The sequence below is a fragment of the Scyliorhinus canicula genome, chromosome 11 (assembly GCF_902713615.1).
Source record: "Scyliorhinus canicula chromosome 11, sScyCan1.1, whole genome shotgun sequence".
In the NCBI taxonomy this organism is placed as follows: Eukaryota; Metazoa; Chordata; class Chondrichthyes; order Carcharhiniformes; family Scyliorhinidae; genus Scyliorhinus; species Scyliorhinus canicula.
In genome coordinates, this window is record NC_052156.1 from 97,634,110 (window position 1) to 97,656,051 (window position 21,942).

The following is a 21,942-nucleotide window of genomic DNA, read 5'->3' on the forward strand; positions in this document are numbered from 1 at the left end:
TTTTATTTCAAGAAGTGACAAAAAATGAAGTGTTGATTCAGTAAAATATAAACTTTACAACTTTAATTAACATTGGTTAATTTCTGGAAATGTCTTTCGGATCCTGCATTATTTGTGTATGTTGATTACATATTGTGAATAAACTACCTCCATTTGACTCCTGCTCCTTTTACACCAAGTGCACTCCATTCAATAGCTTCAACACCAGCCCCCATCATGAACCAACACCATTCCCCATCAATAACCAACACCAGCCCCTTCATCAACCAACACCAGCCCCTTCATCAACCAACACCAGCCCCTTCATTACCAAAACCAGCCCCCTTCATTACAACACCATTCCCCATCAATAACCAACACCAGCCCCTTCATCAACCAACACCAGCCCCTTCATCAACCAACACCAGCCCCTTCATCAACCAACACCAGCCCCTTCATTACAAAACCAGCCCCCTTCATTACCAACACCATCCCCCATCAATAACAACACCAGCCCCTTCATCAACCAACACCAAGCCCCTTCATCAACCCAACACAGCCCCTTCATTCAACAACACCAGCCCCTTCATTACAAACACCAGCCCCTTCATTACAAACACCAAGCACCCATCATTAACGAACACCTAGCTCCCTTCATTACAAACACCAGCCCCATCAATAACCAACACCAGCCCCTTCATTAGAAACACCAGCCCCCATCAATAACCAACACCAGCCCCCATCATTACAAACACCAGCCCCCATCATTAGGAACACCAGCTCCCTTCATTACAACACCAGCCCCCATCATTAACCAACACCATCCCCCATCAATAACCAACACCAGCCCCCATCATTACAAACACCAGCCCCCATCATTAACCAACATCCCCCATCATAACCAACACCATCCCCCTCATTAACCAACACCATCCCCATCATTAACCAACAACATCCCCCATCATTAACCAACACCATCCCCCATCATTAACCAACACCATCCCCATCATTAACCAACACCATCCCCCATCATTAACCAACAACATCCCCATCATTAACCAACACCATCCTCCCTCATTAACAATCACCAGCCCGTCATTACAATACCACCCCAGTCATTACCAACACGATCCCCATAATTTACCAACACCAGTCCCTGTCATTGCCAACACCATCCCCATCATTAACCACAACCATCCCCATCATTAACCAACACCATCCCCCATCAATTACCAACACCATCCCCCATCATTAACCAACACCATCCCCCATCATTAACCAACACCATCCCCCATCATTAACCAACAACATCCCCCATCATTAACCACACCATCCCCCATCATTAACCAACACCATCCCCCATCATTAACCAACACCATCCCCCATCATTAACCAACACCATCCCCATCATTAACCAACACCATCCCCTCATACCACCCATCCCATCATTAACCAACACCATCCCCCATCATTAACCAACACCATCCCCCATCATTAAACCAACACCATCCCCCATCATTAACCAACACCATCCCCCATCATTAACCAACACCATCCCCCATCATTAACCAACACCATCCCCCATCATTAACCAACACCATCCCCCATCATTAACCAACACCATCCCCATCATTAACCAACACCATCCCCATCATTAACCAACACCATCCCTCATCATTAACTAACACCATTCCCATCATGAACCAACACCATCCCCAACATAACAACACCATCCCTTGTCATTCCCAACACCATCCCCATGATGAACCAACACCAGTTCACCTTCATTACCAACACCAGTCACCTTCATTACCAACACCATCCCCCATCATTAACCAACACCATCCCCCATCATTAACCAACACCAGTCACCTTCATTACCAACACCATCCCCCATCATTAACCAACACCATCCCCCATCATTAACCAACACCATCCCCCATCATAACCAACACCATCCCCCCATCATTAACCAACACCAGTCACCTTCATTACCAACACCATCCCCCATCATGAACCAACACCAGCCTTTGTCATTACCAACGCCTGCCCCCATCATTAACCAACACCATCCCCCATCATGAACCAACACCAGCCTTTGTCATTACCAACGCCTGCCCCCATCATTAACCAACACCATCCCCCATCTTGAACCAACACCAATGTTAATATATTGGCCATGGAGGGAGTAGTTTAGCTTACTAGAATGAAGCTGGAATTCAATGGTCCAAACTACAAGGAGAGATTAAATAAACTAAGATTGTATTCTCTAGAATTTAGACAGTAAAGGTTGTGATTTGAGTGAGGTTTTGAAGATCATAGAATTTACAGTGCAGAAGGAGACCACCCGCCCATCGAGTGTGCACTGGCTGCCAAAAAGAACTCCCCACACAAGCCCAAGCCTCCAACCCATCCCTGCAACCCACCTAACCTTTTCTGGATACTAAGGGCAACTTGGACTGTGGGAGGAACCGGAGCACCCGCAGAAACCCACGCAGACACGGGAGAACGTGCAGACTCCGCACAGACATTGACCCAAGTCGGGAAGATATTAAGGAGGGGGTAACTGTTGTGGATCGAGAGAAACTATTGCCGATGACAAAAAGGCATCCGTCCTCCAAATTAATAGGGAGACCTTTCAGGAATTGGAGAAAACACTTTAAACACAAATGGTGGTGGAAGTTTAGAATTTCTCTCCTACAAATGGCAATTGATGCTGGAATAAGTGTCTGAGATTGATTGATTTTTGTGTGTTCGCTCAGTTTGGCTGGATGGCTGGTTTGTGATAATGGAATGACACCAACGCATGGGCTCAATTCCCGTAGTGACTGATTGTTATTCAAGGACTCTAGTCTTCTCAAGCCTTGTCCCTGCGTGTTAAATCACCACCAGTCAGCTCTCAAAGGAGAGAGCAGCCTATGGTCCTCTGGGACTGTGGCGACATTTACATTCATCTATGGTGACATGGGGGCGGTGGCGGGGTATATGAAGTCAGATCAAAGATATCCATGATCTCCACTGAATGATGGTACAGGTTCGAGAGATTAAATGGCCGAATCCTGTTCCTAAAGTAGTACACATCCTCTCTTGTTGCATTCTACCATCTTATAGTCTTCCAGTTTTCCAAATCATCTTCTGTTCTTGCCTTTATTTAACTTTTTAAAATTCTGTTGTAACCTGCCTGATTACAACTGGCTGGGGACTAATGGCGATCCCACAATCCTTAGAGAGTATGAGCTTCCCCAATTGGGGGGGTGGGGGGCGGAGAAATCATTAGCAGAGTCACCTGTATAAACAGAGCTGGCCAGTGTGGAATCAGCTAGAGAAGAGAGAGCAGTAGTGGAGTACTGCTGCTGTTGTATATATGTAATTATAAATAAAGTTATTTCGTGTCAATTCTACAAACTCGTGCTGGATTCTTCATGGCCCTCACAAAAAATAGCATTTACAGACTGTGGCGACGCTAGATAGGACAGCATTTATTGCCCATTCCTAGTTTGCTCTTCAGAAGGTGATGGTGAGCTGCCTTCTTGAACGGCTACAGTCCTTTAGGTGTAGGTACACCCACAGGTGCTATTAGGGAAGGAGTTAGAACATAGCAACAGTACAGCACAATATAGGACCCTTCAGCCCACGATGTTTGTGCCAACCATTTATCCTATTCTAGATCACCCTAACCTACACCCCTTCAATTTACTGCTGTCCATAGTGCCTGGTCTAAGAGTCGTTTAAATGTCCCTAATGACTCGGACCACCACTACCCTCTGCTGGCATGCATTCCACTCACACACCACTCTCAGTGTAAAGACTATACCTTCTTTCAATCATCTCATAATTATGTCCCCTTCCTGAGTTCTAGGATTTTGATCCAGCGACGTGAAGGAACAGCGATATATTCCCAAGTCGGGGTTAGCGAGTGACTTGGAGAGGAACCTCCAGGTGGGTGAGGTTTCCTGGTTACCATTCTGCTCTTGTTTTCTAGATGGTGTGATCGTGGGTTTGGGAAGATGCTGCCTAAGGAGCCTTAGGCGAGTTCCTGCAGTGCATCCAGTAGATGTGCAAGGAACTGGCAAATCCTTGTCTGTTTCGTGTTTCTTTTTTAACCTCTGTCCCTGCAACATTACAGAATTTGTTTTAAACTGCAGACTTTAATGTACTGGTCCAGGTCACCTCTGGATGCTCTGTGGCATAGCCCGTGATGTCATTTTGATGGTCTTGACCAGCAGGCCAATGGGTGCCTCTGAAATTGTGGTGTATCTTTTGCTCTCGTATGGGATTGGTCAAGCATGTCAGAGAGTTGCTGTAGATTCTAAAAAGCCAGGCCAGCTCCATTTTGTTTCTCAGTTCGGTGCAGACTTGGAAAGAAGCACAGCAAAACTTTCTCTCCATTAGGTTTCTGCCTGCCGATTCGAATAATTTCTTTTTGTGTTTATTTGTAGCGGTTGAATACAACTGAGTGGCTTAGGAGGGCAGTTAAGAGTCAACCACATTGCTGTGGATCTGAGCACGGTATCATAGTGGTTAACACTATGACTTAACAGTACCAGAGTCCCAGGTTCAATTCCCGGCTTGGGTCACTCTCTGTCTGCACGTTGTCTGCGTGTCTGCGTGGGTTTCCTCTTGGATGCTTCGGGTTTCCCTGGATGCTTCGGTTTCCTCCCACAAGTACCAAAAGACGTGCTATTAGATAATTTGAATATTCTGAATTCTCCCTCTTTGTACCCGAACAAGCGCCGGAATGTGGCGATAGAGGCTTTTTCACAGTAACTTCATTGCAGTGTAGCCTACAATAAAAATTATTATTACATGTAGGCCAGACCAGGAAAGGATGGCAGATTTCCATTCCTAAGGGGCATTACTGAATCAGATGGGTTTTATGACAATTGACAATGGTTTCATGGTCATCATTAGACTTTTAATTCCAGGTATTTTATTGAGTTTAAATTTCACCAGCTGCTGTGGTCCCGGGTCCCGAGATCATTACCCTGGGTCTCTGGATTATTAGTCGAGCGACAATACCACTATGCCACCGTCCCCCTAACGGGAGTGTGAAAATGGAGCACTGAAGATTCATCAAATGAACCATATGAAATTTGCAATTGCTTTTTTATCCATTTCGATAAAGTGAAGACTTCATACCAGGTGGTAAACAGATTTCCCCCCATATACCAGCGTCGCTCCTTCCTTCACCTCCAATTTCACAGTATTTAAGCAACTTTTCCAGGTGAGCTTTATGGTTTTGTGGTCCATGATTGTTGATCTGTTCAAAGGATCACCAATTTTCATCTTCTTAATCTCCTCAACCTGTATGAAATAGGGTGGGAAGTACAATATAAGACATTGCACACAAACTGTGCATTTTTCTCTTTAAGACTGGAAAAAACACTGAACGAGGACAGTTTCATGGTTACTTACCACTCGCCGACACAAATTCATCGTGGACAGACTCTTCAACAAACAACGCCCAAGCACCAATGCAATTCTCCCCCTTATGAAATATACTGCTCCATACCCTGAAGATGATGCAAAAAATAAGGATTTTATAGACTAATTGCTGTGTTTGATGAACAGAAATGGGACCAGTTCTGATTTCTGGGTAGAGTGGAAGGACGGGGATGTCTTAGGCAGCACTCACCATTCTCACAGCTTTGTCAAGGTCACAGTCATTAAAGATGATGAGCGGTGACTTCCCACCCAGTTCCAAAGAGACCTTTTTCAGATTACTCACAGCACAACTGTTAAACAGATGTTAAAGCTCAGTTATCATCACTTGTTCATATCTAGTTTAACATTGTTCAACAATAACATGGATAGGAAAGGTTTAGAGGGATATGGGTGAAATGCATGGCAAACTAGCTTTTTGCTTGGCATGGACCAGTTTAGGCCAAAGATACTATGATCTATAATAACCATCTATTTTTGCAGGAGCCAATCCCATGTGGAAGAAAATTCCTGTTTCAATCCCACACTATTAAGAGGTGAAGCTATATCAGAAATCTGTATATAATTGCTCTCATGCAGTAAAAATAAAATATTACTTTCACAAATTGTCATTGAGTATTTACTGAATGATGGATGTTAGTGCTTTCTGCAAGGTAAGAATCAAACTGCATTTATCTGTATCTGATGTTTCTGGCTGTGTCAGGGCTGCTCATTCATTAAAAGAACAATTTCTAAACATGTTTTACCCCTATATGTTCCATTCTTTCTGGTGAATCATCAGCTACACCCTAGAGTACTGTGAACCTGCCTCTTTACCCATTAAGATGATTGAGTTTGGTACAGAGGGTTTTCCTTCATTCAAAACTTTTAATTCCCCATCAATCTTCATGTGGCAGCACGGTAGCATGGTGGTTAGCATAAATGCTTCACAGCTCCAGGGTCCCAGGTTCGGTTCCCGGCTGGGTCACTATCTGTGCAGAGTCTGCACGTCCTCCCCGTGTGTGCGTGGGTTTCCTCCGGGTGCTCCGGTTTCCTCCCACTGTCCAAAGATGTGCGGGTTAGGTGGATTGGCCATGCTAAATTGCCCGTAGTGTCCTAAAAAAGTAGGGTGGGGGGGGTGGGGGTTGTTGGGTTACGGGTATAGGGTGGATACGTGGGTTTGAGTAGGGTGATCATTGCTCGGCACAACATCGAGGGCTGAAGGGCCTGTTCTGTACTGTTCTATGTTCTAATCTCCCTTCCCCAAGGAGATTTTCCAATCTCATGTCGTATCCTTACCAACCATCGATCGTCTTGGGCTGCATCTCCTGCTTCAGTGGCCCAGATTACTGTTTATCTTTTTCTAAGGTAAACAGTAATCTGGGTCACTGAAGCAGGATTTTCTGTATTTTCACCACCATCATAAAGCCTCAGGAAAGAGTGGAAGATTAAAAAGGCCATTCTCCATCTTGTAGAGATCCCAGCTATTCAATGGACAAGGCACTTTAGCTGTTCTCCACAGTTTTGTGTCTTTCCAACATTTTGCATTTCTTAATTTCTCTCATTCTGGTCTGAAATTCTCTCTATTTGCATTGTATCTTTCTGTGTACAATTGATCTAATGTTATTTTCTCTCATGAAGATGCAGTGATCTATAGGTTTTGCACAACAACCAAAAGAGTCATAATACATACTTCTGGTGGTGACATATAGGCGGAGGTCACACGTTGGGTGGCACCTAGAACATAGAACATAGAACGATACAGCGCAGTACAGGCCCTTCGGCCCACGATGTTGCACCGACATGGGAAGTCAAAAACTAAAGGCCATCTAACCTACACTATGCCATTATCATCCATATGCTTATCCAATAAACTTTTAAATGCCTTCAATGTTGGCGAATTCACTACTGTTGCAGGTAGGGCATTCCACGGCCTCACCACTCTTTGCGTACAAAACCTACCTCTGACCTCTGTCCTATATCTATTACCCCTCAATTTAAGGCTATGTCCCCTCGTGCTAGCCACCTCCATCCGCGGGAGAAGGCTCTCACTGTCCACCCTATCTAACCCTCTCATCATTTTGTATGCCTCTATTAAGTCACCTCTTAACCTTCTTCTCTCTAACGAAAACAACCTCAAGTCCATCAGCCTTTCCTCATAAGATTTTCCCTCCATACCAGGCAACATCCTGGTAAATCTCCTCTGCACCCGTTCCAAAGCTTCCACGTCCTTCCTATAATGAGGCGACCAGAACTGTACGCAATACTCCAAATGCGGCCGTACCAGAGTTTTGTACAGCTGCAACATGACCTCATGGCTCCGGAACTCAATCCCTTTACCAATAAAGGCCAACACACCATAGGCCTTCTTCACAACCCTATCAACCTGGGTGGCAACTTTCAGGGATCTATGTACATGGACACCGAAATCCCTCTGCTCATCCACACTACCAAGAATTTTACCATTAGCCAAATATTCCGAAATCCTGTTATTCTTTCCAAAGTGAATCACCTAACACTTCTCTACATTAAACTCCATTTGCCACCTCTCAGCCCAGCTCTGCAGCTTATCTATGTCCCTCTGTAACCTGCAACATCCTTCCACACTGTCTATAACTCTACCGACTTTAGTGTCGTCTGCAAATTTACTCACCCAACCTTCTGTGCCCTCCTCTAGGTCATTTATAAAATGACAAACAGCAACGGCCCCAGAACAGATCCTTGTGGTACGCCACTCGTAACTGAACTCCATTCTGAACATTTGCCATCAACCACCACCCTCTGTCTTCTTTCAACTAGCCAATTTCTGATCCACATCTCTAAATCACCCTCAATCCCAGCCTCCGTATTTTCTGCAATAGCCACCGTGGGGAACGTTCTTTACTGAAATCCATATACACCACATCAACTGCTCTACCCTCGTCTACCTGTTCAGTCACCTTCTCAAAGAACTCGATAAGGTTTGTGAGGCATGACCTACCCTTCACAAAACCATGCTGACTATCCCTAATCATATTATTCCTATCTAGATGATTATAAATCGTATCTCTTATAATCCTCTCCAAGACTTTACCCACAAAGACGTGAGGCCTATAGTTACCGGGGTTATCTCTACTCCCCTTCTTGAACAAAGGGACCACATTTGCTATCCTCTAGTCCTCTGGCACTATTCCTGTAGCCAATGATGACATAAAAATCAAAGCCAAAGGCTCAGCAATCTCGTCCCTGGCTTCCCAGAGAATCCTAGGATAAATCCCATCAGGCCCCGGGGACTTATCTATTTTCACCTTGTCTAGAATTGCCAACACTTCTTCCCTACGCACCTCAATGCCATCTATTCTAATAGCCTGGGTCTCAGCATTCTCCTCCACAACATTATCTTTTTCCTGAGTGAATACTGACGAAAAGTATACATTTAGTATCTCGCTTATCTCCTCAGCCTCCACACACAACTTCCCACCACTGTCTTAGGGGCCTCATGGTAGCATGGTGGTTAGCATCAATGCTTCACAGCTCCAGGGTCCCAGGTTCGATTCCCGGCTGGGTCACTGTCTGTGTGGAGTCTGCACGTCCTCCCCGTGTGTGCGTGGGATTCCTCCGGGTGCTCCGGTTTCCTCCCACAGTCCAAAGATGTGCGGGTTAGGTGGATTGGCCATGCTAAATTGCCCGTAGTGTAAGGTTAATGGGGGGATTATTGGGTTACGGGTATACGGGTTACGTGGGTTTAAGCAGGGTGATCATTGCTCGGCACAACATCGAGGGCCGAAGGGCCTGTTCTGTGCTGTACTGTTCTATGTTCTATGTCCTTGACTGGCCCTACTCTTACCCTAGTCATTCTTTTATTCCTGACATACCTATAGAAAGCTTTTGGGTTTTCCTTGATCCTACCTGCCAAAGACTTCTCATGTCCCCTCCTTGCTCGTCTTAGCTCTCTCTTTAGATCCTTCCTCGCTTCCTTGTAACTATCAAGCGCCCCAACTTCACATAGGCCTCCTTCTTCCTCTTAACAAGAGATTCCACTTCTTTGGTAAACCACGGTTCCCTCGCTCTACCCCTTCCTCCCTGCCTGACTGGTACGTACTTATCAAGAACACGCAATAGCTGTTCCTTGAACAAGCTCCACATATCCAGTGTGCCCAACCCTTGCAGCCTACTTCTCCAACCTACACATCCTAAGTCATGTCTAATGGCATCATAATTGCCCTTCCCCCAGCTATAACGCTTGCCCTGCGGGGTATACTTATCCCTTTCCATCACTAACGTAAAGGTCACCGAATTGTGGTCACTGTCTCCAAAGTGCTCACCTACCTCCAGATCTAACACCTGGCCTGGTTCATTACCCAAAACCAAATCCAATGTGGCCTCGCCTCTTGTTGGCCTGTCAACATATTGTGTCAGGAAACCCTCCTACACACATTGTACAAAGAACGACCCATCTAATGTACTCGAACTATATCTTTTCCAGTCAATATTTGTAAAGTTAAAGTCTCCCATAACAACTACCCTGTTACTTTCGCTCTTTTCCAGAATCATCTTCGCCATCCTTTCCTCTACATCCCTAGAACTATTAGGTGGCCTATAGAAACTCCCAACAGGGTGACCTCTCCTTTCCTGTTTCTAACCTCAGCCCATACTACCTCGGAAGAAGAGTCCCCATCTAGCATCCTTTCCGCCACCGTAATACTGTCCTTGACTAGCAGCGCCACACCTCCCCCTCTTTTGCCCCCTTCTCTGAGCTTACTAAAACACCTAAACCCCGGAACCTGCAACAACCATTCCTGTCCCTGCTCTATCCATGTCTCTGAAATGGCCACAACATCGAAGTCCCAGGTACCAACCCATGCTGCCAGTTCCCCTACCTTATTTCGTATACTCCTGGCATTGAAGTAGACACACTTCAAACCACCTACCTGAACACTGGCACCCTCCTGCGAAGTCAAATCTGTGCTCCTGACCTCTATACTCTCAATCTCCCGTACCCCAAACTACAATCCAGGTTCCCATGCCCCTGCTAAGAGTTTCTGGCTTTTGGGTCTTTACACACAGTTTTCATGGGAACATTTTGCATGATTAGGTGTTGTAAAGTCTGAAGAGATCACAGGATGTCGAAGTTCCAGAAGAGGGGCAGCACGGTACACCATGGTTAGCACTGCAGCCTCACAGCGCCAGGGACCCGGGTTAAATTCAGGCCTTGGGTGACTGTGTGGAATTTGCATTTCCTCCCCGTGTCTGCATGTGTTTCCTCCCACAGTCCAACGATGTGCAGGTTCGGTGGACTGGCCGCACTAAATTGCCCCTTAGTGTCTAAAGGTTGCATGGGGTTGCGGGGATAGGGTTGGGTAGGGTGCTGTTTCAGAGCATGCAGACTTGATGGGCCGAATGGCCTCCTTCTGCACTGTATGATTTGATTCTATCGTTCTATAGTAAGCATCAGGGGAAGATGGGAGTGTGCAGTAGTCCACCGGCGAGTTCGGCTGTGAGTCCAGCAGAAGGAAAGATGGCGGGTGCGAGCCCATCAGTGGGGCCACACTTATTATGGTGGATACGCTGGCCAAGGTGATGGCGGGGGGAGTTTGAGCAGCTGTTCTCCGAGCATTTTGACAGGCATCGAAAAGAGATTATGGCCTCGCTCAAGGAGTAGGTGCAGCTTTGCCCCAATAAAGGCGGCTTTGATAAAGACATTGACGGAGGTGCAGGTGCAAAGTGTTGCAGGGGATGGAGGAGGCATTGTTGTAGCTGAGCAATCAGTTCACTTCAATGGGTGAGGGGCTGCAGTGGTGGAGAGCCATAAAGAGCTTCGAGCCGAAGTGGAGGATCTGGAGAACAGGTCACGAAGGCAGTATCTGAGGATTGTGAGACTGCCAGAGTGCGTGGAGAGCCAGAGGCCGACAGAATACTTTGCAGAGATGTTTGCTACGTTTATGGTGTCATGTGAGAGTATCTTTAAGAAATGGGTGTTTATCAAATAGCTGCAGTGATGTCAGTATGTGGGTGGAGCTGAGCTGTGACTCTGCTTTTACTTTCGCTTTGAGAAAAAAAGCTGGTTGTGTCTGTGTTTTAGTTTCATTTTCAGAGTTGAAGAAGCTGCAGTCACAGCAATTGATCACTCTCTGCAATCTAAAGACTGTCTCCAGATCATTTGAGGATTTCAAAGTAATACCTGTTTCTGTAGAGAATTTAAACCTGCTGTTTTTCTGTAAAACGGGTCTTTTGGTCTTATGGATGTTGTTAGGAAAGTTATGAAGGGTTACGAATAGAATATTGTATCTGTGGGGATTATTGGTGTTGATAGTTGTTAAGATGTTTACTGTGGGTTTATAAAGTATTAACTGGATTCCTAAGTAAACATGGTTGTGTTTTTAAAGTACTTTAGATCTCTGTTCCATCACACCTGTAAAGTAGGCCCTTGTGCTCCCTATAACCACAATCTATTAAAAGTCGTGGGTCAGGTGAACTCCATGATATACTTTGGAGTTTTCTAAACCCTGGCCCATGACAATGGGGAGGAGGAAGACCCCTCTGACAAGGCCCACCGGTCGTTCCAGCCGAAGACAAAGGTGAATGAGCCGCCGAGGGCTGTGATAGTATGCTTCCACAGTTATCAGTTAAAGATGTTGAGATGATCAAAGCTGAATCAAGAGGTGAGGTGGGAAGGCATTGGTATTTGGATATACCAGAATCTTACGGCGGAGCTGGCGAGGCGGGGTGCAAAGGCAGGATTATACAAGAGCAATGTGAGGTTTGGGGTGTTCTACCCCGACAAGCTCAAGGTAACTCACAACTCTAAGGACTTCTACTTTGAGACAGCAGAGGAGGCTGCTGTGAAAGCTCATTTGTGAAAGATAAAAGGACTGGGTCGGAAATGAGCTTGGACTGTGATGGTGTCGATCTTTCCCTTTTTATTGTGTATCTTTCTTCCCTTTTTTCTTTTTCTTAGTTTTTGTTTTACTTATTTTTACTTATGCCAGATGTTGTGGTTGGGAAGGGATGGTTTGGGGTTGGTAATGATTGGCTGGGATTTGATGGGTTTCTTTGGGTCTGAGGGATTAATGGGTGGGAAGTTTGGAAAGTTTGGGTGTGGGAGGATTTGGTGTTGGGGATAGGGGATAGGTGCCACCTTGCTGGCAAACACAAATTGGCTTGTGAATGGGAGCGAGGTCGGGGGAGGGGCTGCAGTCGTTGGAACCTGAATAGACTGATTTTGGTGGGTCTGGAAGGTGTGAATGTGGGGAGATGGGAACGATGTTGGGTGGAGTGTTAATGTTCAAGGATACAGATATTTCAGGCAGGATAGAGGGGTATGTAAAAGGGTGGGTGAGGGGCACGACTGGTTAAGGAGAATATCATAGCTATACAGTGGAGGAAACCTCAGAGGGCTCATACAGCAAGGCAATATTATGATTCTACGATGTAGTCACAATGTTGGGGAATTACTATAGACCTCCCAACAGCCAGCGGGAGATAGAGGAACAGATATGTAGGCAGATTTTGGCAAGGTGTAAAAGTAGCAGGGTTTTTGCGGTGGGTGATTTTAACTTCCCCTCTATTGACTGGAACGCACTTAGTGCAAGGGGTGTGGAGGGGGCAGAGTTTGTAAGGAACATCCAGGAGAGCTTCTTGAAACAGTATGTAGATAGTCCAACGACTGGTATTGGGAAATGAGCCCGGCCAGGTGGCCGTTGTTTCAGTCGAGGAGCAGTTCGGGAACAGTGATCACAATTGAGTAAGCTTTAAGATATTGATGGATAAAATAAGTGTAGTCCTCAGGTGAAGGTGCTAAATTGGGAGAAGGCTAATTACAACAGTATTAGGCAGGAACTGGAGAATGTAGATTAGGGGCAGATGTTTGAGGGCAAATTTACATCTGCCATGTGGGAGGCTTTCAAGTGTAAATTGGTAGGAATTCAGGACCGGCATGTTCCTGTAAGGATGAGGATAAGTATGGCAAGTTTCGGGAACCTTGGACATCGAGAGGTATTGTGAGCATAGTCAAAAAGAAAAAGGAAGCATTTGTCATGGCTAGGAGGCTGGGAACACCCAAAACAATGTGGAATACAAGGGAAGTAAACTTAAGCAAGGAGTCAGGAGGGCTAAAAGGGGTCACGAAAAGTCATTGGCCAGCAAGATTAAAGAAAATCCCAAGGCTTTTTATACATATATAAAGAGCAAGAGCGTAGCCAGGAAGAGGGATGGCCCACTCAAGGACAGGGGAGGAATCTATGCGTGGAGCCAGAGGAAATGGGCGAGGATTAAATGAGTACTTTGCACCAGTATTCACCAAAGAGAAGGACTTGGTGGATGATAAGTCTGGTGAAGGGTGTGTTGGTAGTTTGGGTCATGTTAAGATCAAACAGGGGGAGGTATTGGAAGTCTTGAAAATCATTAAGGTAGACAGGTCCCCAGGGACTGATGGGATATACCCCAGAATACCGAGAGAGGCAAGGAGGAAATTGCTGAGGCCTTGAGAGAAATCTTTGTATCCTCATTGGCTGCAGGGGAGGTCCCAGAGGATTGGAAAATAGCCAATGTTGTTCCTTTGTTTAAGAAGGGTAGCAAGGATAATCCAGGTAATTAAAGGCCGGTGAGTTTTACGTCAGTGGTAGGGAAATTATTGGAGAGGATGCTTTGAAAAAGGATTTACCCCAAAGGATTTACTCCAAAGTAGACGTATTAACGAAAGGGAACATGGTTTTGTGAAGAGGAGGTCGTGTCTCACTAACTTGATCGAGTTTTTCGAGGAAGTGACGAAGATGATTGATGACGGTAGGACAGAGGATGTTGTCTACATGGAGTTCAGTAAGGCCTTTGACAAGGTCCCTCATGGCAGACTGGTACAGTAGGTGAAGTCACATGGGATTGGAGGTGAGCTAGCAATTTGGATACAGAACTGGCTTGGGCACAGAAGACAGAGGGTAGCAGTAATTATATAATCTTTATTGTCACAAGTAGGCTTACATTGCAATGAAGTTACTGTGAAAAACCCCTCGTCGCCACATTCCGGCGCCAGTACGGGTACACAGAGGGAGAATTCAGAATGTCCGAATTACCAAACAGCACACAAGGAGAACGTGCAGACTCTGCACAGATAGTGACCCAGCCGGGAATCGAACCTGGGACCCTGGCGCTGTGAAGCAACAGTGCTAAGGGTGCTTTTCAGAATGGAGGGCTGTGACTAGTGGCGTTCCTCATGGATCAGTGCTGGGACCCTCGCTGTTTGTGATTTTATATATATATATAATATTATATATATATAAATGATTTGGAGGAAAATATAACTGTTTGATTAGTAAGTTTGCAGATGACACAACGGTCGGTGGAATTGCAGATAGTGATGAGGACCGTCAGAGGATACAGCAGGATATTGGAGACTTGGGCGGAGAGATGGCAGATGGAGTTTAATCCGGACAAATGTGAGGTAATGCATTTAGGAAGGTCTAATACATATGGGAAATATACGATGAATGGCAGAATCCTTACGGGTATTGAGAGACAGAGGGATCTGGGTGTACTGGTACACAGGTCACTGAAAATGGCAACGCAGGTGGAAACGGTAGTCAAGAAAGCATTCGGCATGCTTGCCTTCATCTGCCGGGGCATTGAGTTTAAAAATTGGCAAGTTATATTGCAACTTTATAGAACCTCAGTTAGGCCGCACGGGGCGCGATTCTCCGCTCCCCACCCGGGTGGGAGAATAGCGGGAGGGCCCCCCGACTAATTTCACGACCCCCTGACGCCCCCCCGCGATTCTCCCACCCCACGCTCGGAAGAATCGCCGCTCGCCCGAGCAGCCTGCCGTTCGCGACCATTTCACGACGGCGGCAACCACACCTGGTCGCTGCCGTCGAGAAATCGCCGTGAGATGCCCGTTTTGGGGCTTGTAGGGGGCCTGGTGGGAAATGAACACCACGACTGTGCTCGGGAGGGGACAGGAGGGGATCGGTGCCCACCGATCGTCGGGTCGGCGTCTCAATCGGACGCACTATTTCCCCTCCCGCCGCCCAAGATCAAGCCGCCATGTCTTGCGGGGCGGCTGAGGGGAAAGACGGCCACCGCGCATGTGGGGGTTCGAGCTTTCAGCCGTCGTGACGTCAGCCGCACATGCCGGGTTGGAGCCGGCCAACCTGCGCATGCGCGGCTGATGTCACTTAGGCGGCGCCGCCCGTCATTCTCGGCGCGCCGCCCGGCGGCCGAGAGTTACGGAGCACCACTCCTAGCCCCGCTGGGAGGGGAGAATAGGGGCGAGGAGCGGCCTCCGAGGCCGTCTTGAAACTCGGCCGAGTTCACGACGACCCTCCCGATTTTTCCCGTGAGCGAGAATTACACCCTTGGAATATATTTAATTCTGGTCGCCACACTGCCAGAAGGATATGGAGGCTTTGAGAGGGTACAGATGAGGTTTACCAGGATGTTGTCTGGTATGGAGGGCTACGAGGAGAGGTTGGAGAAACTTGGTTTGTTCTCACTGGAATGACAGAGGTTGAGGGGCGACCTGATAGAAGTCTACAAGATTATGAGGGGCATGGACAGAGTGAATAGTCAGAAGCTTTTTCCCAGGTAGAGGGGTCAATTATTAGGGGCATAGGCTTAAGGTGCAAGGGACAAGGTTTAAAGGAGATGTACGAGGCAGTTTTTTTTACATACAGAGTGGTGGGAGCCTGGAACTCGCTGCCGGGGGAGGTAGTGGAAGCAGTTACAAAGAACCAACAAAGAAAATTACAGCTACAGTGATTTTTAAGGGGCGTCTTGACAAATACATGAAAGGATGGGAATAGAGGGATATGGTCCCCGGAAGGGTAGTGGGTTTTAGTTCAGACTACATGCATGGTCGGTGCAGGCTTAGAGGGACAAAGGGCCTGTTCCTGTGCTGTAATTTTCTTTGTTCTTTGATATTCAATTGTCAGTTGTTCTTAGCACATTGAGGATTGTGAACCAAATGCTGTCCAATCGCAGAATTACATCTGTTTGACACTTTTTTTGTTTTCAAACACAGACTTGGTTGATTATGTTTGGTACCTTGCCTGCTGCGAACAGCCAAAGGGGCAAGCTGTGATATATCTACGGTCTTTGGGACATGCGGCTCTATATCTACAGATCATAAAAAAACAGCATGACCCTTCAGCTGTTCGGAACAGTCAAGTCACTGAATGGGCACAAACCAGCTCGCGCTTACAACAACTCAAAATTAGGTATGGATATCTTTCACTGTTTCAGAATAATGGATTAGCCGTTTAAATCTATGAGGAGAAATTTCTTCACACAAATTATTGTGAATCTTGGAATTCATAGAATCACATAATTTACAGTGCAGAAGGAGGCCATTCGGCCCATCTGAAGCCTATCTGATCTACACTATTCTATTTTCATCCATATGTCTATCCAGTGACTACTTAAATGCCCTTAAAGTTGGCGAGTCTACTACTGTTGCAGGCAGGGCGTTCCACACCCCTACTACTCTCTGAGTAAAGAAACTGCCTCTGACATCTGTCCTATATCTATCACCCCAATTTAAAGCTATGTCCTCTCGTGTTGGTCATCACCATCCGAGGAAAAAGACTCTCTGTCCACCCTATCTAACCCTCTGACTATCTTATATGTCTCCATTAAGTCACCTCTCAGCCTTCTCCTCTCTAACGAAAACACCACAAGTCCCTGAGCCTTTCCTCATAAGACCTTCCCTCCATACCAGGCAACATCCTAGTAAATCTCCTCTGAACCCTTTCCAAAGCTTCCACATCCTTCCTATAATGTGGTGACCAGAACTGCACGCAGTACTCCAGGAGCGGCCGCACCAGAGTTATGTACAGCTGCAGCATGACCTTGTGGCTCCGAAACTCAATCCCCCTACTGATAAAGGCTAGCACACCATATGCCTTCTTAACAGCCCTATTAACCTGGGTGGCAACTTTCAGGGATATATGTACTGGATGCTGAGATCTCTCTGTTCATCTACACTACCAAGAATCTTGTCATTAGCACAGTACTCTGCATTCCTGTTACTCCTTCCAAAGTGAACCACCTCACACTTTTCCGCATTAAACTCCATCTGCCACCTCTCAGCCCAGCTCTGCAGCTTATCTATGTCCCTCTGTATCCTAGAACATCCTTCAGTACTATCCACAACTCCACCGACCTTCGTGTCACTCTGCAAATTTACTAAACCATCCTTCTACACCCTCCTTCTCAGGTCATTATAAAAATGACAAACAGCAGTGGCCCCAAAACAGATCCTTGCGGTACACCACTCGTAACTGAACTCCAGGATGAACATTTGCCATCAACCACCCCCTCTGTCTTCTTTCAGCTAGCCAATTACTGATCCAAACCGCTAAATCACCTCAATCCCATACTTCCGTATTTTCTGCTATAGCCTACCGTGGGGAACCTTATCAACTCCTTACTGAAATCCATATACACCACATCAACCGCTTTAACCCTCATCCACCTGTTTTGGTCACCTTCTCAAAAACTCAATAAGGTTTCTGAGCATGACCTACCCTTCACAAAACCGTGTTTGACTATCGCTAATCAACTTGTTCTTTTCAAGATGATTATAAACCCAATCCTTATAACGTTTCCAACATTTTACCCACAACGAAGTAAGGCTCACGGTCTATAATTACCAGGGTTGTCTCTACTCCCCTTCTTGAACAGGGGACAACATTTGCTATCCTCCAGTCTTCCGGCACTATTCCTGTCGACAAGACGACATAAAGATCAAGGACAAAGGCTCTGCAATCTCCTCCCTGGCTTCCCAGAGAATCCTAGGATAAATCCCATTGGCCCAGGGGACTTATCTATTTTTACACTTTCCAAAATTGCTACACCCTCCTGTTGAACCTCAATTCCATCTAGCCTGGTCGACTGAACCTGAGTATTCTCCTCGACAACATTGTCTTTCTCCAGTGTAAACACTGACGACAAATATCCATTTAACGCTTTCCCCTATCTCCTCTGATTCCACCACACAACTTTCCACTACTATCCTTGATTGGCCCTAATCTTACTCTAGTCATTCTTTTGTTCCTGTATACCTATAGAAAGCCATAGGGTTTTCCTTGATCCTATCCGCCAACTGACTTTTCGTGTCCTCTCCTCGCTCTTCTTAACTCTCCCTTTAGTCCCTTCTCGGCTAACTTGTAACTCTCAAGCTGCCCTAACTGAGCCTTCATGTCTCATCCTAACTAAGCCTTCCTTCTTCCTCTTGACAAGTGCTTCACTTCCTTAGTAACCTTGCTCGACAACTTCCTCCCTGCCTGACAGGTACATACTTATCAAGGACACGCAGTAGCTGTCCCTTGAAAAAGCGCCACATTTCGATTGTACCCATCCCCTGCAGTTTCCTTCCCCATCCTATACATCCTAAATCTTGCCGAATAGCATCATAATTAGCTTTCCCCCAGCTATAATTCTTGCCTTGCGGTATATACTACCCTGCTCATTGCTAAAGTAACATAACCGAATTGTGATCACTATCACCAAAGTGCTCACCTACTCTAAATCTAACACCTGGCCGGGTTCATTACCCGTACCAAATCCAATGTGGCCTCGCCCCTTGTTGGCCGCTCTACACACTGTGTCAGAAAACCCTCCTGCACACACTGCACAAAAACTGACCCATCTATAGTACTCGAACTATAGTATTCCAGTCAATATTTGGAAAGTTAAGTCCCCCATAACAACTACCCTGTTACTTTCGCTCCTGTCGAGAATCATCTTTGCAATCCTTCTCCTTACATCTCTGGACATATCGGAGGTCTATAGACAACTCCAAACAGGGTGACCTCTCCTCTCTGTTCCTCACCTCGGCCCATACTACCTCAGTAGACGAGTCCTCAAACGTCCTTTTCTACCGCCGCCAATACTTTCCTTGATTAACAATGCCACACCCCCACCCTCTTTTACCATCCTCTCTGTTTACAGAAACATCTAAATCCTGGAACCTGCAACAACCATTCCTGTCCCTGCTATACCCATGTCTCCGAAATCGGCACAACATCGAGATCCCAGGTACCAACCCATGCTGCAAGCTCACCCACCTTATTCCGGATGCTCCTGGCGTTGAAGTAGACACACTTCAAACCAGCGTCTTGCTTGCCGGTGCCTCTTGCGAACTTTTAACCCTATCCCTGACTCACTACTCTCAACATCCTGTACACTGGGACTACAATTTAGGTTTCCATCTCAATACCCACCTCAATTTTATTTTTGGACACTGAGGACAATTTATCATGGCCAATCCACCTCACCTGCACATCCTTGGACTGTGGGAGGAAAGCGGAGCACCTGGAGGAAACCCACGCAGACTCGGGGAGAACGTGCAGACTCCACACAGACAGTGACCCAATCCGGGGAATCAAACCTGGGACCCTGGAGCTGTGAAGCACTGTGCTAACCACTATGCTACCGTGCTGCCCTTCTCAGAGGGCAGTGAGTGCTCAATGGTAGATTATATTCAAGAAAGAGATTAATTATTTTGAATATGAAGGGAATTACGAACTGCCAGGATAGAACGGGAAGGTGTAGTTAAAGTAGATCATCCCATCTTACTGAATGGCAGAGCAGGTTTGACTCATGCTCCAATTTCTTACGAAGCAAGGGTGTCAGAGCGGAAAAAATAGACATGAGGCTTCAGAGGCAGATCTTGTACCTAGTGTCCTTTGTACTTCCAATACATTGTTTTATTTATAAGCTTTGGGATCTTTTCATTTCATTGTATTTGTGCAGTCCAGCAGCACATCAGTACATGACAAGAGTGCACTTGTGCAAGTCCGTGCTGGATGACTTGGGCGCACAAATAGCCAACAGCGGGTCTAACAGACTCATGCAGGCTGACAGCGCATCTGTGCAGCTCTGTGCAAGTCAATAACAGCCCCTTCATGTGGGTCTGCTAGACAATAATGCACCCTTGCAGGACAATGTGTGCCCGTGTGGATTAATAAGCATCCTGCAGGCCAGCAATGTGCCCGGTGTGGTGTGTAAATTAAAGCCATGATGTGGGTGACCGGCGTTGACTGGGGTGAGCACAGTAAGAAGTCTTACAACACCAGGTTAAAGTCCAACAGGTTTGTTTCAAACACGAGCTTTCGGAGCACGGCCCTCCTTCTCACGGCTCCTTCTTCACGGCTCCATTCACCTGAAGAAGGAGCCGTGCTCCGAAAGCTCGTGTTTGAAAAACAACCTGTTGGACTTTAACCTGGTGTTGAAGACTTCTTACTGTGTAAATTAAAGTGCATGGCTCCTTTCATTTTTTGCATGGCTGTGTACATGCAATTGTGTGCAGCTTCCAAAGGAGCATTTAGGTTGCGTGCCATGCTTGCTGAGTGAAGGTTGCCTCAGTGTAACATCTCTAATTAGAAGCATCCAAACACAAACTCTGCATGAGTGACTAGAAATTTGTTTGGGGAAAGAAGCTCAGATACCTGGCCCAGGATTCTCCCCTACCCGCGGGGGGGCCCGGCGTAGCGGAGTGGCGCCAATCACTCCGGCGTCGGCCTCCCCAAAGGTGCGGAATTCTCCCACCTTTAGGGGTTAGGGGATAGGCCCGCGCCGGAGTGGTTGGCGCCACGCTGACAGGCGCAAAACCGGCGCCAACGGCCTTTGACGCCCTCCGGCCAGCATCAGGGCTGGCCGAAAGGCCTTCGTCAGTCGCGCAGCGCCGGTGTGTCAGCGGCCGCTGACATCACCACCGCGCATGCGCGGTAGGGGGGTCTCTCCGCCTCCGCCATGGTGGAGGCCGTGGCGATGGCGGAAGAAAAGAGTGCCCCCACGGCACTGCCTGCCCGGAGATCGGTGGGCCCCGATCGCGGGCCAGGCCACCGTGGGGGCACCCCCCGGGGTCCGATCGCCCCACGTCCCCCCTTAGGACCCCGGGGGCCCGCTCGCGCCGATTCCCGGGTGCGGAGAATTCCGGCCACAGCGGGGCGGGATTTACGCCGGCCCCGGCGCTCCACGATCCTGCGGGGGTCTGAGAATTCCGCCCCTGGTATAGATTGCCAAACAAATAACCAGTACAGAGTCACTCTGCATTCTAAACCCGATACAATTCACAATCGTTTCCTTTGGTTCTTATACATTTTATGCATGAAATGTGTGAAAAGTTTGACATTGACCCTGGAAGTATCCCAAAGGACAGTTTTGAACACACCTTTTCATGATCTGTTTTCCAATTGGGGTGGATCCTGTGAACCCCAGTTTGCGAATGTCCTGGGTGGTCAGACAGCCGCTGTCCGACATCGCCACCTGGGTCAAATTTGAAAAGTTAGAAAACAATTGTGGTACTCAGACTGTAAATGTAGCTTGACAGCTATAAAACATCCTCATTAATACCACAGTTCGGTAGTTGCAATTTGATCTGTCGCAGTTTGAACAATAGGATGGTGAGCATGGTAGCACAGTGGTTACGTTACTGAACATGGTCCCGGGACATAGTGGGAGGCTAGGAGGAAATTGACGGCCCCCTAGCTGAGATATTTGAATCATCGACAGCCACGGAGATTGGAGGGTAGCAAATGTTGTGGCCTTTTTAAAAAGGCCTGTAGGGAT

The 21,942-nt window shown here is 46.9% G+C and overlaps 1 protein-coding gene across 1 annotated transcript in view; it reads right to left on the reverse strand.

The window, feature by feature from the left end:
• The window catches only part of LOC119973215 (mitochondrial 10-formyltetrahydrofolate dehydrogenase-like), a 265,097-nt gene that overhangs the window by 14,965 nt on the left and 228,190 nt on the right, over positions 1 to 21,942 (reverse strand). The window contains 9 exon segments of the mRNA XM_038810876.1: position 4,964; positions 5,119 to 5,169; positions 5,171 to 5,232; positions 5,235 to 5,283; positions 5,395 to 5,403; positions 5,405 to 5,493; positions 5,614 to 5,714; positions 21,545 to 21,603; positions 21,605 to 21,639. Of these exon segments, the coding sequence (XP_038666804.1) occupies position 4,964; positions 5,119 to 5,169; positions 5,171 to 5,232; positions 5,235 to 5,283; positions 5,395 to 5,403; positions 5,405 to 5,493; positions 5,614 to 5,714; positions 21,545 to 21,603; positions 21,605 to 21,639 (456 nt within the window).